Source organism: Strix aluco, chromosome 5 (assembly GCF_031877795.1).
Source record: "Strix aluco isolate bStrAlu1 chromosome 5, bStrAlu1.hap1, whole genome shotgun sequence".
Lineage (NCBI taxonomy): Eukaryota > Metazoa > Chordata > Aves > Strigiformes > Strigidae > Strix > Strix aluco.
Genome location: NC_133935.1, coordinates 37,262,518 through 37,275,785, shown reverse-complemented (window position 1 = coordinate 37,275,785; position 13,268 = coordinate 37,262,518). Strand labels below are relative to the sequence as shown.

Below are 13,268 nucleotides of genomic sequence, written 5' to 3'. Positions count from 1 at the left end.
AACCACTTGTAAAAAAACAGACCTGGGATTACCCAAGGGGAATCCCATGTAATAGGAGGTAAATTCACAATTTGTGTGGATCATGTACTTAGGGAGCTTGCACCTCTTCTCTGATTTGTTTTAAGGGAGTTATGTAAAAATCTGGCAATGCTCTTAGGGACATGAATCAGCTTTCATCTGTTTGCTGCATGCGCTGGGTTTGAAACTTCTAGAAATATGCAGATAAGAAAATTCACTTTTTAATGTTTCCAACTAAAATGAAACAACATTTCCATGAGTAAGCTACTGCCCTATGATGTGGTAGGTAAACTGACCTGGTTAAAATAGGATAGTTAATTGGTGCATAGTACGACCAGGAGACAAAACTGAACACAAAAAAAAAGCAGCTAGAGATTTTGTTAATGTGTCTTTGATGTAATTTGTAGCAAGTGCTACATTTTCTGAAAATCAACTTCCTTTATCTTATCTCACAGTGGTAGTTAAAATCACTAGTTACTTCACAAAATCTGAATTTACTTCTTTCCACTTATGCCCTACTAAGTCTCAAGCCAAGACCGCAGCAAAAAAAAGAGAATAATCTCTAAAGCCTTATGGAGGCTCACAACTGCTGAAAAGCCACAAAATAGGGTATGTCTTACAAAAGACTACAGTACCTCGAAGTCTTTGACAACTGAAGCAAAACCTGCATTCTTCTTACAGTGTTCATCTAATAGTGCAACATTTTTATCAAATTCTTTGATGTAAGTTGAATACATCTTTAAGTAGGGACCCTTTTTAACAAATATATCAGCAATTCTTTGATGTTCGATCCTAGAAACAAAAAATAGAGCAGTTAGAGCCATAGAGAGTGTACACCTTAACCCTACAGCAATACATTTATCTTTTTCACAGCAAGATGTGCTATTTATGTTCTGAAGAAAAAGCTTACAGTTCAGCAGATAGGCATGCATCTCAGTAGCTACTCTGAAAAACCTTAACCAGGCACACCTCGACACACTAGTTTAGTGTTAGATGACAAAATAGACAGTCTGTTTAAAATGGTCCTGAACTGTTTGAACACTTCAGTACAAGCTGGATTTCTGAGGAGACAGATCTTCAAACTTCAAGATGCAGTCTCCATCCCTTAACAGCAAGCATGGGACTGCAATCTACCCATTTCAGTGCCTTTGTCGGTAAGCTTTGTATAGCTGATTTAGATCCACCCACCAGTGTAACTGAGAATGGACTTCAGTAGTATTGTGGCTGTCAATCAGTGCTGTGCCTGGTTAGTAGATCTCAACTACCTTTAAAATGCAAACCAGTCTTCAGGACAGCATCCTTTTCCCCTAGTGAAATCAGTCCACTTATCACGCCCATGCAGGGACCAGACTTTTCAATTAAAAATGTAATTTTAAATAAAAAAGTGTGATTGCTAAAAACACGTATTGAGATGCCTTCTGGACCTTTTTGGGTACGTCTAAATGGCAAAAAGTACATCTAAACGAAAAATTATCTCCCATACTTTCAAAGTCAATTCTGTCATTTAAGAAGGCTCATGAAACACAAGAGTCAAACCGTGGTCACATGGAATCACATAAGCCTACAGATAAATTTCAACAACATCAAAGGAATGGTATCCCTTTATTGATAGTCACCAGTGCGATAATCGCTCTTCCAGTTCCCTCAGGAGGTCCCGATTGAGTTCGTACAGCTGAGGTAGGTAGTAAAGGATCTGATTCAGGATTCTGTCCTCAATCACTGGCTTTCCAAGCTGCCTAGAGGCATGCGCCACAGCATCCCGGAAATCCTGCCGGAGTACAAAGAGGACAGAAACCCCCATCCCTTGAGAGAACAGCCTTCAAAGCACCAACACAGACAACAGCGTTCTCTCTGCAGACATTCCAGGCACTGCTCCCTATTACCAAAGACAAGGCGTGTACCATCTGGGTTATGTTTCTCTGCAGTTTCAATTTACTCCCCTGGGACTGCCTTAATCCCTTTGGTCTGACACTGGAGCTTTACTTTCTTGCTCCTGTATGCATAATATAGTTGGTGTTCATTATTTTTATAGCATGCCCTTAAGAAATGTGCTAGTACTACACATGAGGAAACTAAGGGGGAGGAAAAAAGCTTGTATCTGTAAGGGTGTTGGCAGCCTTGAGTACCTTCTTGCTAATATTTGAGTCAAAAGCAAAAATGCTCTATCAGCTAACAGAATCATAATATCTTATTTTAAAATCATTCATAGGTCATCTACAAATGCCCCTTTGGAAGATGTGCCTCTTGGACAAAAATGTAGGGTCACAAAAATTACTATATGTAGCAGCTCTTCTATACACAGGAAAATTAACATCTACCAAAAAGATACGGTAACAACATGCAAGAATCATGAGATTTCAAACGTTAACAATGATCAAAACCAACACTGGTACCTTCAAAACATTTACATGGAGGAGGAAAACCCTGCTTACACTTGAAGGATCTTCTTATAGCATTTTTATGCGATAACCAGCAACCAACAGGACAGAGCTCAGGCTTACTGGTACTCATTAAGCTATTCAGAATTAAAATCTTGGCCCCAGACAAGTCAGTATGGCAAGAATTGTATCCATATTGAAACTCAGTATCCATTACATGAGGTATTTCTGATCACATGCAAACAAATTTTTCAAAAAAGGTTAGCAATTTAGCATTTCAATTGAAAAACAACACTGTCTAAACTGACAAAAAAGAAAATCTAAAGTAGGTGGTGTGCTGTATTATTGTGTCTCACTTAAATTTGGGCAACAGTGGAAAAAAGACAATCCAAAATAGCTCTTTTTGAGTTTGTTGTCTGCTGAAACCTGATAATGCATGCACAATCTATAGGTATCCTGAAAAAGATGACCAACAACATGTTCTTAAGTACAACGATGAGTTATATTTCCAGTGTGCATGGGGTCCACACCTGCCTTTGAAAATCTGTAGGGTCCTCAAGTTGGGGATTAAAAAAAAAAAAAAAGAAAAAAATTCAGCGTCCTCTTTGCCTCTCCCCAGGTCCACTACTACAGGTCTTACTAGCTATCTTATCAGTTCAGCATCTGGCACTATTTATGGTCTCCCAAACTTAAGTCTCAACTTTCCTCTGCCCTCTCTCCTCATTACATCAGCTCTGGGCAGCGTGAGCTCCAGACACACTTTCTTGCTTTGTGACCCTCTGGGTCATGAAGGCTGTGACTGGGCAGTTATGACAAGAAACTGAAAGGAGATACAGGGCACAGGGCGATGGCTGTGATGGGGGAAGGCTGAGAACTAAATGCAAGGGAGTTAAAAAACAGATGGCGTTATTCATATGGAAATGTTCAGTTTTACATCCTCTGTGCAGACTAGTGACACATAGGTTAACTACCAGCTGCATCTTACGGATTTTCCTGACCCTAGGGCATTGCTTAACACTGAAATGATACATGGAATTACAATGGCAAAAGCTCAAATGAGGCATTCTGGAGAGCTTCATGCAAAATGCATCATCATATTATGATAATATTCACTCCCCAATCACATGCACACACAATATACTGTATGTACTTTGCCATGGGATGAAACAAGAATTTTGTCTGAATGTTATAAGGCTACTTGCACAATGAAAAGAAAAGCAGTTTTGTCTGTAGACTAATCAACAACCCAGGCTTTTCCCTGACCAAACAATAAAAGGAGAGCAAGGAGCCAGGTTTAAGCACCAGTAGATAAGACAGGAATGTCATTTGTAGTTAAGAGCATTTATTTAACTTTTAGATAAAGCATTCAAAGAGTCTGCAGGATGTTTTTCCAAATACAGATTTGGTTTTTTGACTAGCTTGATCCAAAGTCCATCAGCTTCATCAGGCTTTGGATAACACCATGAAAGACTCTGTCATTAAAACAGCCAACCAAAACTTTATTTCATCACCTCCTCCATCCCCCTCCACAACTGAGTAAATGGAGGACGCCCTGCAGAGAGGAAACGCAGGGAAGAAAGATAACCTGAAGCTTTCAAATGATGCAAACCAGCCTGCTAAACAACAAAAGATCTAAACTTCAACACTTTTTTTTTTTTTTTTAAATTCTTAAGTCTTCACTACAGAAGAGTACAATGCATTTGTCACTGTAATCACATTAAAATTTATTTTTAACCTGGCAGTGGGTGTGAAGTAACTGTCATGCCAAGTTCATCTTGAGATAAACTTAAGAGTTGAAGGTAGAAAGCACATGCCTGAGGAATTGGGGTAGGAAAAGTCAAACAAATGTAACAAGGTTGGAGTTAACAGTGTTTACACTTGAAGGTACTGGCCTTCTGAGAAAGTAATTTCTTACCCAAAAGGACAAAACATAGAATAGGTCTGCTTTAATTACCAAATGTAAAATATATTAATTTAAAAAGTAAACCCTGAAATTTCACTCCAAAGGGTGGAAAGTATTCAGATAAGGACAACTTTTTGTACAATTACGTGAATGACTTAGAAATTAGAAATTGCAGTAATAGTCATTTAACACACCAGAACCTAATTCCTTCTAAAACTAAATCCGTTAACTGCTGAATAAAAACAGAATCACTGTTGCAAATAATATATACATTGCTCTGATATCTATATATACCTGCAAGAAGTGATTCATATTACAACCATATTTAGCATATAGTACTATATAACACTGCTGAAGAGCACTGCTTTCATCAGTCTGTTCAGACAGTCATTTGAGTTGTCCTGGAAATTATTGTTTGAAGCAATGCAGAAATCCATTATGGTGAATTTTAAAGAGAGATTTTCTAATTAAAAATGAATTTTGCAGATATTACAATCTTATTTAAAAAAAAAAACCACAAAACAACAAACTTGCCATGCTTTGGAATTAATGTATTTGTTTCGCTGAAAAACACCATTTGCAACTCTAGACAAAAGTTTCATATGCTGCATGACAGAAAACAAAAGATTATGTTAGTTATACTGAATCATCCCATCTTTTCACCAGGATATTTTTTTCTTTCGGAACAGGGGAGGCTATTGTACACTTTCTGAAATGCTGGTTTACAGTTTCTAATTCTACATTATATTCTGGTCCAATAATCTTCTGATACCACTTTTTACTGCTTAGGCAAAGGCAGTTGTCTTCACACAGCTACTATAAGAGGACAGCACCCATCACCATCCCTGGAAAGCACATTCTTTCCAAACCAGAACCAGTCTTAGTTTATTCTAAACTAAAATGGCATCCCACTGGGTACCTGTCCATATGAAAATCTAGTTTAGCAGTTTTAAAGGCTTCTGAGTACCAACTGTTGCTGAATTACTGCCTCATAGAACATTCCCAACTTGAAAATGTTTAGGGAATTTTATTTATCCTATTAGTATACACCCTACAGCTGTGCAGTTTTTAAACAATATTTGAGGAGGATAACACTATCGCTGCTTTTGTTTCTTCCCACCCCTCATTCGATGTAGCTTCCTTAAATAAGCAAAGGGCTGTGATATCTGAAATAATTCTAACCCTGTTGTGAATCATCTGCCATCAGCCCACGCACTTCCCCTCTGCAAAGGCCCTGACTCACAATCTCTCTCAGTTCTTTCCACCGGAGGATTCCCAGTGCACAGCAAAGTGACCTGCCTCCACCAGCCTAAGGAGCAAAGGAACAAGTTTAGTTGTAAACCAAAATAGGTACTGACCAGACTAAACCCTCGTTCAGCTGCTGACTGGGTTAAGTGCACCTTCAGGTATCTAATAGCTGAATGAAGATAACGTCAAGTGGGTGAAATTAAATCTTCTGGTAAATTTAACTGGAAGAGAAAGAACTACATGATCTAAATGCGGTCATGTATTTTACTCCTAAGACTTCAACCAATATTCCTCTTGGATCTGTTCTCCTAGAACATACCATCAGCAAAGCAAAAATAAGCCACAATGCCTTCTGCTGAGGTACAACTCCCAGCTAAATACACCTGCAGGTAGCTCAAATATCAGTTCAATTTAAGGAAAAAAAAGAAGTTTGTGCTTGGATGCTTTTCAAGGAACACACACATCGCACAGGGGCGGGAAGGGGAGGAAGCGTCACACGCTGGGGAACAGCCAGGCTGCTGTATGTGACAAACTGTAAACACGACTGCTAGGAATACAGCTACAGAAGATTTCACAAATACCTTATTTGAAATATAAATAGGCAGTCTTAAGTAGAGTTAGACTATTAGCCATATACTGTTAAGTTAAACTTTAGCAATGATAGTTAATGAAGACTATGAGTAAGTGGGGATCATGACATTTTTCAAACACAGATTACTTCTGGAAAGCTGCCAAGTAGTTCCACACCTTTTTTCTCAGGTAGTAAAATCATTTATAAGTCTTTAACAATGTAAGATAGTTGATTTTTTACAATAACCAATTATTTGACTATGGCATATTCCCAGAATGTTATTTCAAGGAATAGGCTGGGTAGTAGAACGATGTTTCCTTCCAAACCAAAACTATTGCTTTAGCCTTCTTAATAAGATGACTACAGCTGCAATTCATTGTCAAATGTCTTGATCAGCAATTCTAAAGCACTTCACAGACTAAAAATTTATCAACATGTTCACCTCAGACTGGTCAAATATTGAAGTTTTATAGTTGGAGAAAAAGGAGTTGGAGGTTGAGAGAATTTTTCACAGCCAAACAGTAGGTCAGTTGTAAGCCAGGACCAGAGAGGTCAGGACTTCCTTTGCTCCAAAACCCATAGCTACTTTATTTCTCAATATCCACATTACATTCTTTTTCCAAATCTACTATTAATTATTTTTCTAATATTTGGCTACAACATACAAAAATATAAGTTTTCACAGATATATAAAACTATATATATAGTGGGGGGGTTTTATATATATATATATATATATATATAGTTTTGCAGTTGCCTTCTGAAAAGAAAGATGTTTGACCTTTTGTCTGTCTTCTCCAATAAGGTAGATTCAATTCTCCAACTGTGACTACAGAAAAGTTAGAGGTGCCTCCTGACAACCTCCTACTTGCTCTCTGAGTCCTAATAAGGACAGAACAGGGGTCTAAGTCAGAAGCACAGATCTAAAAGCTCAGGCAAAACAGAACAGGCCTCAGCTTTTCTTTGCTCACACAGCACAAAGTTATACATGAAGCCTTGCAGTGGAAGTACACATATCAAAAAGCATGTTCCTCTGCTGGACGAGAAGCCTCGCTGTCCATACTGTAGCAGCAGGGGGAAAAGGAAATCGAAAAGGATGGGAAAACAAAAAGAGTGGTGGGTTTCAGAAAAAAACCTCAAAATTCAGAACAAAAATGGACAAAAGAAATTACAGCAAACAAGCCAGGCAGCTTACACAGCACCACGGTGCTGCTGAGGAGCTCCTCTCACTTGTGCAAACCATTTCCAAAGCAGCCCATAACAAGTTAGTACAAATGGCACCAATCCTGCCTTACTCTGTTTTCAGGAACACCAGGTGTTTTTTGGGCACAGAGCATCTCAGACAGCGGTGACAAGCTTGTTTCTCTTATGTCACATATGTTTTACATCCAGTTTACCCTTCCTTTTTTTTTCTGCAAGTGCCCTTAGGGAAGAAACAGCACTTCTCACATCTTCTCAACCCTTGTTTACCCTCTGGAGGCAATGCATGAACCATCCCACAAAGATGCATATAGATGAGCTGGTTTGATTTAAGCCCCTTTGTTTTCAGGAGTTTGTAACAGCATTTTACTGGAATCTTGTCCTCTAAAAGAGCATTTATGATAGTTACAGAAATACAGAGAATTCAAGACTACATCTAATCTTTGATTAGACTCCCTCAAGCAACCCCATTCACCAAGTATGTTTGAGAGAGCATCAGTGGGCAAAGCCAGTTAAGTCCCTTATATGTTATGACCAGCTTATTACTTATTATAGAAGCGTCACCACATGTTTATAATTTTCTAGAGAACTTTTGTAGTCTGTCTTCAACAGAAACAGTCAGGTGTACTTACGAAGTGCGACAGTGTCCAAATAGGCTGGCACCCTGGTATCTTGGAAGAGTTGCTCCACCTAACTTGACTTTGTCAATATAAAAGAAAAAAATGCTAAAAAAATTCAGTGGTACTTGTAACCAATTTGCAACCACATTCCCACCTTCTCAACTGCTTTAGACTCCACTTCAAATGCTCTAAGTAGCAGCAGCAACATAAAAACCTTTTTCTTACATCAACAGTCCTGTTCCCTGGCTGTACTAAGAGCCATGAGCTGCACTGACTGGCACTAGTAAGACAGGCTGAGGAAAATGCTATTAATTTCAGATCATGGCTAATGAAATTAAACTAAATATTATTTACTCTTTGGAATACCACTAATAGATGGTTCAGAAGGTGTAAGGGAGCCTCCCCTGACCAGCCAAATCTTTACTATGTGTAGAACAGCTCAGCCTGAGTAGAATATAAATTTTAATTCCAGAAATCTGTCAGAGGTTGCTTGACTGACAGTTAGTAATCCTGACACTGAAGCTAATAAGTCAAAGTGGCTCACTGCATGTGAGATCAAAAGGATAGTTCTGTCAACATTTAAATATTATCCATAAGAAATATATGATTAAATAAACAGATTTAATAATATCTGTGATAAACATACACAAGTCCTCAGGCCCATCACTCTGTGGAAACAAAAAGATGTGTTTCTGCAACCTTTCTCAGGTTTGGCAATTTTTCTTTAATGAAGAGTGCACACACAGAGCCTCAAAACTGGTGCCCATTCTGACAAGGATGCTCACCAAGGTTCCTGCCGTAGGCAAACAGGCAAGTTGAGAACAAAATATTTCCTCGACTCCTAGCCTAGCATCCTCTCTGTTAGATCAGGTTGAATACATGTTGATGGCTATTGCTAGCCAGCAAAAACATTTCTAATGGTTTTTATTTGGCAACTAGAAACTAGCATAGTGTCATGAATAGAGTTGCGAGTTATCCATTAAAAGAAAACAAAACACATCTTACAGGTGAAGACACCTTTAAGATATAAGTTATATGCCTGAAAAATATGAAGATTAAAAATCATACAGCTTAAAACTTGTCTATATTCATTAGGGCAACTCTCTTCCTTTAACCAGCAGTTAAGCTTGAGTTCTGTACTAGAAACCATGTTGATTACAAATTATATATTGGCCACAACTGTCGGACTCAGCTTTTAAAAACCAAGCTTGAAAAGAGTAAGAAAATCAATTACTAAAATGGAAGGCAAAAGAGGAATCAGCAAGTGGTGTGGTAAGTTTTTTGTTTCCTGAAAGACCTCCATATTACAGGACTCTATACATCCATCTACAAGAGCCTTTGTTCCCAGTTTCACAGAACACGCTTCTCAAGAGACCGAGATAGACCAACGCATCTGTTTGCAATATAACCGCTTCTATTGCCCAAGGAAAAAAAAAAAAAAATCATTAGGCTTACACTTAATAGAGTGACAAAATGATACAAACACATGTCACTTAGAAGTTGACAGAAAACACATAAAACAGAGCTGGAGAAAGCTAAAGTCTTCATTAATTTACTATTATCACCTTCAACATAGCATGCTTAACAGATGACTGGTCTGCATAAGCACAGATTAAATACTTAACCCTTGCTGTGGACAACACATTGCACTTACTACAATCACAGCTGTTATCAGAAAGCAAGCATCTATCGAAGAATTGCACCTCAAAAAAAAAATGCTGCCATTGGTGATGGATGCACCATTAGAGCTAATTACTTAGTTACCTAAAGAACATGTATTTTTATGCACCATTTCTAAAGGTAAATTGTTCCTGCCTCCCCCTGCTACTTCAAAAGTTATTCTAACCAAAGATTTTATTTTGGTTGCTATGGTACAAACTGGCTTATAAATATGATGCTGATTAACATAAAAGGATATATATTCCATTTTCAATATTCAAGCAATACCCCCACTCAGCTGGAAGATTGCATACATTAATTAAGAAGATGCAGAAGGAACCACCAAAATATTCATCCGTTATTTATAATCTGAAACTTTAAAGTTCTGCTTAATGAATTTTTATATTTTGAATACATAGACACAGCAGAAAAAGACACATTCATTACAATAAAGCCCAAACGTAGAACTGTAACAGATTAAACAAACAGAAGAGGAAACTTCTTGGTTTTGAGGTACTTACAATGTGTAAGAGCTTTAGCACATCCACAAACCTATCAGAAAAGCAAGAAAAAGCATAGTTACATTTTAATTGACCAATTAAAATAAGTTGAGTAACTGTTAAGTTTAGCATTGACACTTACACTTTCTCTGAGCTCATGATCTCCTTGGCAATATGGTAAACCTTAGTTTTCTTTCCAGCTGCCTTACTCTGCAAATAAAATTATATGTTATACTATGCACCTACTAAAAGTGTCACAAAGAAAATTTCCAGCTAGTAGTTCCTCAAATCCAATGTAATTAATCAATAGTTATTTCTAATAAAAATGTTTTATACTGCTTTGAAATCTCTTGGCTTTGAAATCTTCTGGCTTTTCAGGATCTGTGAGAAAATCAGTTCAGCATGTAGCTGGAAACAACGATACTAGCTAAGAGTAGGCTTTGTAACACTATCAGCCTTTCTATTTAATTATTATAGGAAGCACTGAAGCCCATAATGAATGAAGCCCTAGCAAATGACAATTATTGTTTAGTAAAAGTAGTACAGATAATATTTCTATGTTGGGTTTTTTTTCTAATTAATACAGCAACAGTAATATTTGCAGTAAACTCAAATGGGTTTCAGGAACATCTTAAAAAAAATACACATTTTCTTTACTGAAAAAGAAGATTTAAAAAAAAAAAATCACACTGAAGAGAAAGTCAGCTTCTGGCAATCTACTAAAGGAGCTGCTGGAATACACAGCAACTGTACTACAAAGATACAGAAGTGTGAGCCTTGTCATCTACATGAAGCACTGTGGAGAATATGCTGTTTTTTATGTACACGTTTGGCTTCCAAAAAATCACTGCTATTGCTCAACATCAGATAGAAGGAACAGGTATAGCAAAGCATAAGGGGGTAGGTGTCAGGATGCAAATGTGTTTTCTACACATTATAACTCCCATGTATAATTTTCCTCATATAAAACACCTTTCTCTATAACAGCTCTCATGGTTTGCCATATGCTTCTCTGCTGCCAGCTGTCACCACATCTATTAGATATTCAGGATTTCATTTTCATGGGCTGCAAAGAAAGAGCGTGATGAGGAGCACTAAAACATCACCGGATATACAACACAAGTGCGATGGAAGTCCTGGGGAAGCTGTATTGAGTGTGGTAGTATAATACAGGCATTGAACAGTTTATCTAGAAAAGCAGATACTGGTGGCATTGCATGTATGAACTTTTGGTTCATAAACACTAATGTTGCAAGATTTGTCTTGAGTTTTAGTTCTTCTCCAAACCTATAAACAAGTCTCAAGTGCTGGAAATCAAACCATGGAACTGATGATATTCATAGGTTAGTTTTAATGATACCGCTATATTCAAAATAAAAAATAAATCTAAATTATTTTTTTCACTTGAATTTAATTGACGCAGTGCCAAGCTACAAAATTAAAATTAATTTCTAAATTTAATAATTTGGTGTTGCAACACATGTATGTAAAATACATTATTTATTTTACATACTACATAGACATTTTCACACAGAGCTGGGATTTTACTTGTAAAATACTATTTATTTCCAAAAAACACTTAGATCTACCCAGTGAGGGTCAATCGGATTCAAGCGAGATTGTGACACCATCCTCAGGCCTCCGTGCCTCTTTAGAAACCACAGCTGACATGCTCCCTACAAGACTGAATTCACAAGTAAACTCAATTATGCAGAGCAAGGTATCTGCCATCACTGTAGATGTGACAGTTGCAAATGAGATGAAAATTAGTATTTTGAGAACAAGATGCTACCACTAAACAATTACAAACCGAAATATCGCAGTCTGTTTTCAACCCCATTTGAAAGACTTTTCACATACCAGCTGGCACTGAAAAGGCCACTTTGCATTTGCTCAAAGATAGTCTGGGCGTAAGAGAGTCTCTAATGGGAGAACTGAAGGGATACAAATTGGGCTCTCAGGCACAGCATTGGAAAGGAACCTTGTAACTCCTCTAACGGATAAAAAGCATCAATACAGCCAGATGCTTGTGGCAAGGAAAAATAAGAACAAGCCCAGCTGATGACCAATGCAGAGACTGCTTCATTCTCCTCTGCAGCTGCTCTCCCTGTTCGGAAGTTGGTTGTTAATCCCCAGCTGCCGGCCACACGTGCCACAAGCGGCTGAAGCAAGCCGACGAGCAGATGCTTCACAGCAAGCGCTGAATTACTCCGTGAAACCTGCCCAAGAAGCCTTGTAATCAGGATACTTTCCTGTAAAACTCCGTTGTGAAAGGTTGAGGGCATTTCTAGAGGCACGCAAGGTAAGTTAGCTTCTATACAGGTACAGTCCTGCTTAGTTTCACAGGAACAAGCTTTTCCCTCGACTCTCTTTCTCTCCCCCAATTTATTCCTCTCGGAAAATTCGATTAAATGACATTCAGGTCTGACACGTCATCATCAAGTCTTCTCTTCCAGCACTAAAAAGTCTCATTATTTTTTTAAATTATTATTAATTTTTAAGGAAAGGAAGGAAATATAACTACTACCAAAGGAAACAGAGCTGCCAGGACTGATGCTGAGGAGAGGCACTGGTCTATGACCAGGTTGGTGTCAGGGCATCCAGGACCGAGAAGTACAAAAGTGGTTATCCCCAAGGAGAGGGACAGGACTCCCAGAACTTCACTTCATACTGAGTAGTTAGCACTGTCTTCCTGCTCTTCATTTGAAAAGTAAACAACATTGAAATAAGGGAGAATCATTCCAGCTGGCACTTGCAGAAGCTAGCAGAAGGTCAGACCTCAAACCCAACAGTCAAGTGTGGCTTACACTCCTCCATGAGCCATAGAGGTGGCTCTGCAAGCCCACAACAACGTGTCTCTCATGAGCACACCAATAATCTCTCCTCAGCACCAAAGGAGTGAATTAAGGAACTTAAAAGCTGAAAGGCAGGTTGCGCCCTTTGTGTTTCATGCCACTGAAAAGGAGAATTAAAAACTGGTTCAGTCATCTGCCCCCTGTGTGCCAAGCAGTGATTTGGCAGGTTAGTATGCAGAACCTGCAAATGCAAGAAAGCTGCCTGCACAGAAATGGTTACTGGGACACAGCCCTTGACAAGACCCCCAAAATAGGACCATCCAGTCAAAGCTACAGCTTCCCAGAGATTTTTCAGAAGGGCCTTCTCAGACCTAGC

The 13,268-nt window shown here is 38.3% G+C and overlaps 1 protein-coding gene across 4 annotated transcripts in view; it reads right to left on the bottom strand.

Annotated features, from left to right (window-relative positions):
- FGD6 (FYVE, RhoGEF and PH domain containing 6) overlaps positions 1-13,268 on the bottom strand; it is a 74,240-nt gene that overhangs the window by 31,559 nt on the left and 29,413 nt on the right. For all 4 annotated transcript variants that reach the window (XR_012623557.1, XR_012623556.1, XR_012623558.1 and 1 more), the window contains exons 4-7: positions 10,240-10,307; positions 10,119-10,149; positions 1,635-1,786; positions 654-810 (exon numbers count right to left, since the gene is read on the bottom strand). Coding sequence is in view for 1 of the 4 variants with exons in the window: in XM_074827036.1 (XP_074683137.1) it covers positions 654-810; positions 1,635-1,786; positions 10,119-10,149; positions 10,240-10,307 (408 nt within the window). In the remaining 3 variants the exon portion in view is untranslated. The remainder of the gene's footprint in view (positions 1-653; positions 811-1,634; positions 1,787-10,118; positions 10,150-10,239; positions 10,308-13,268) is intronic.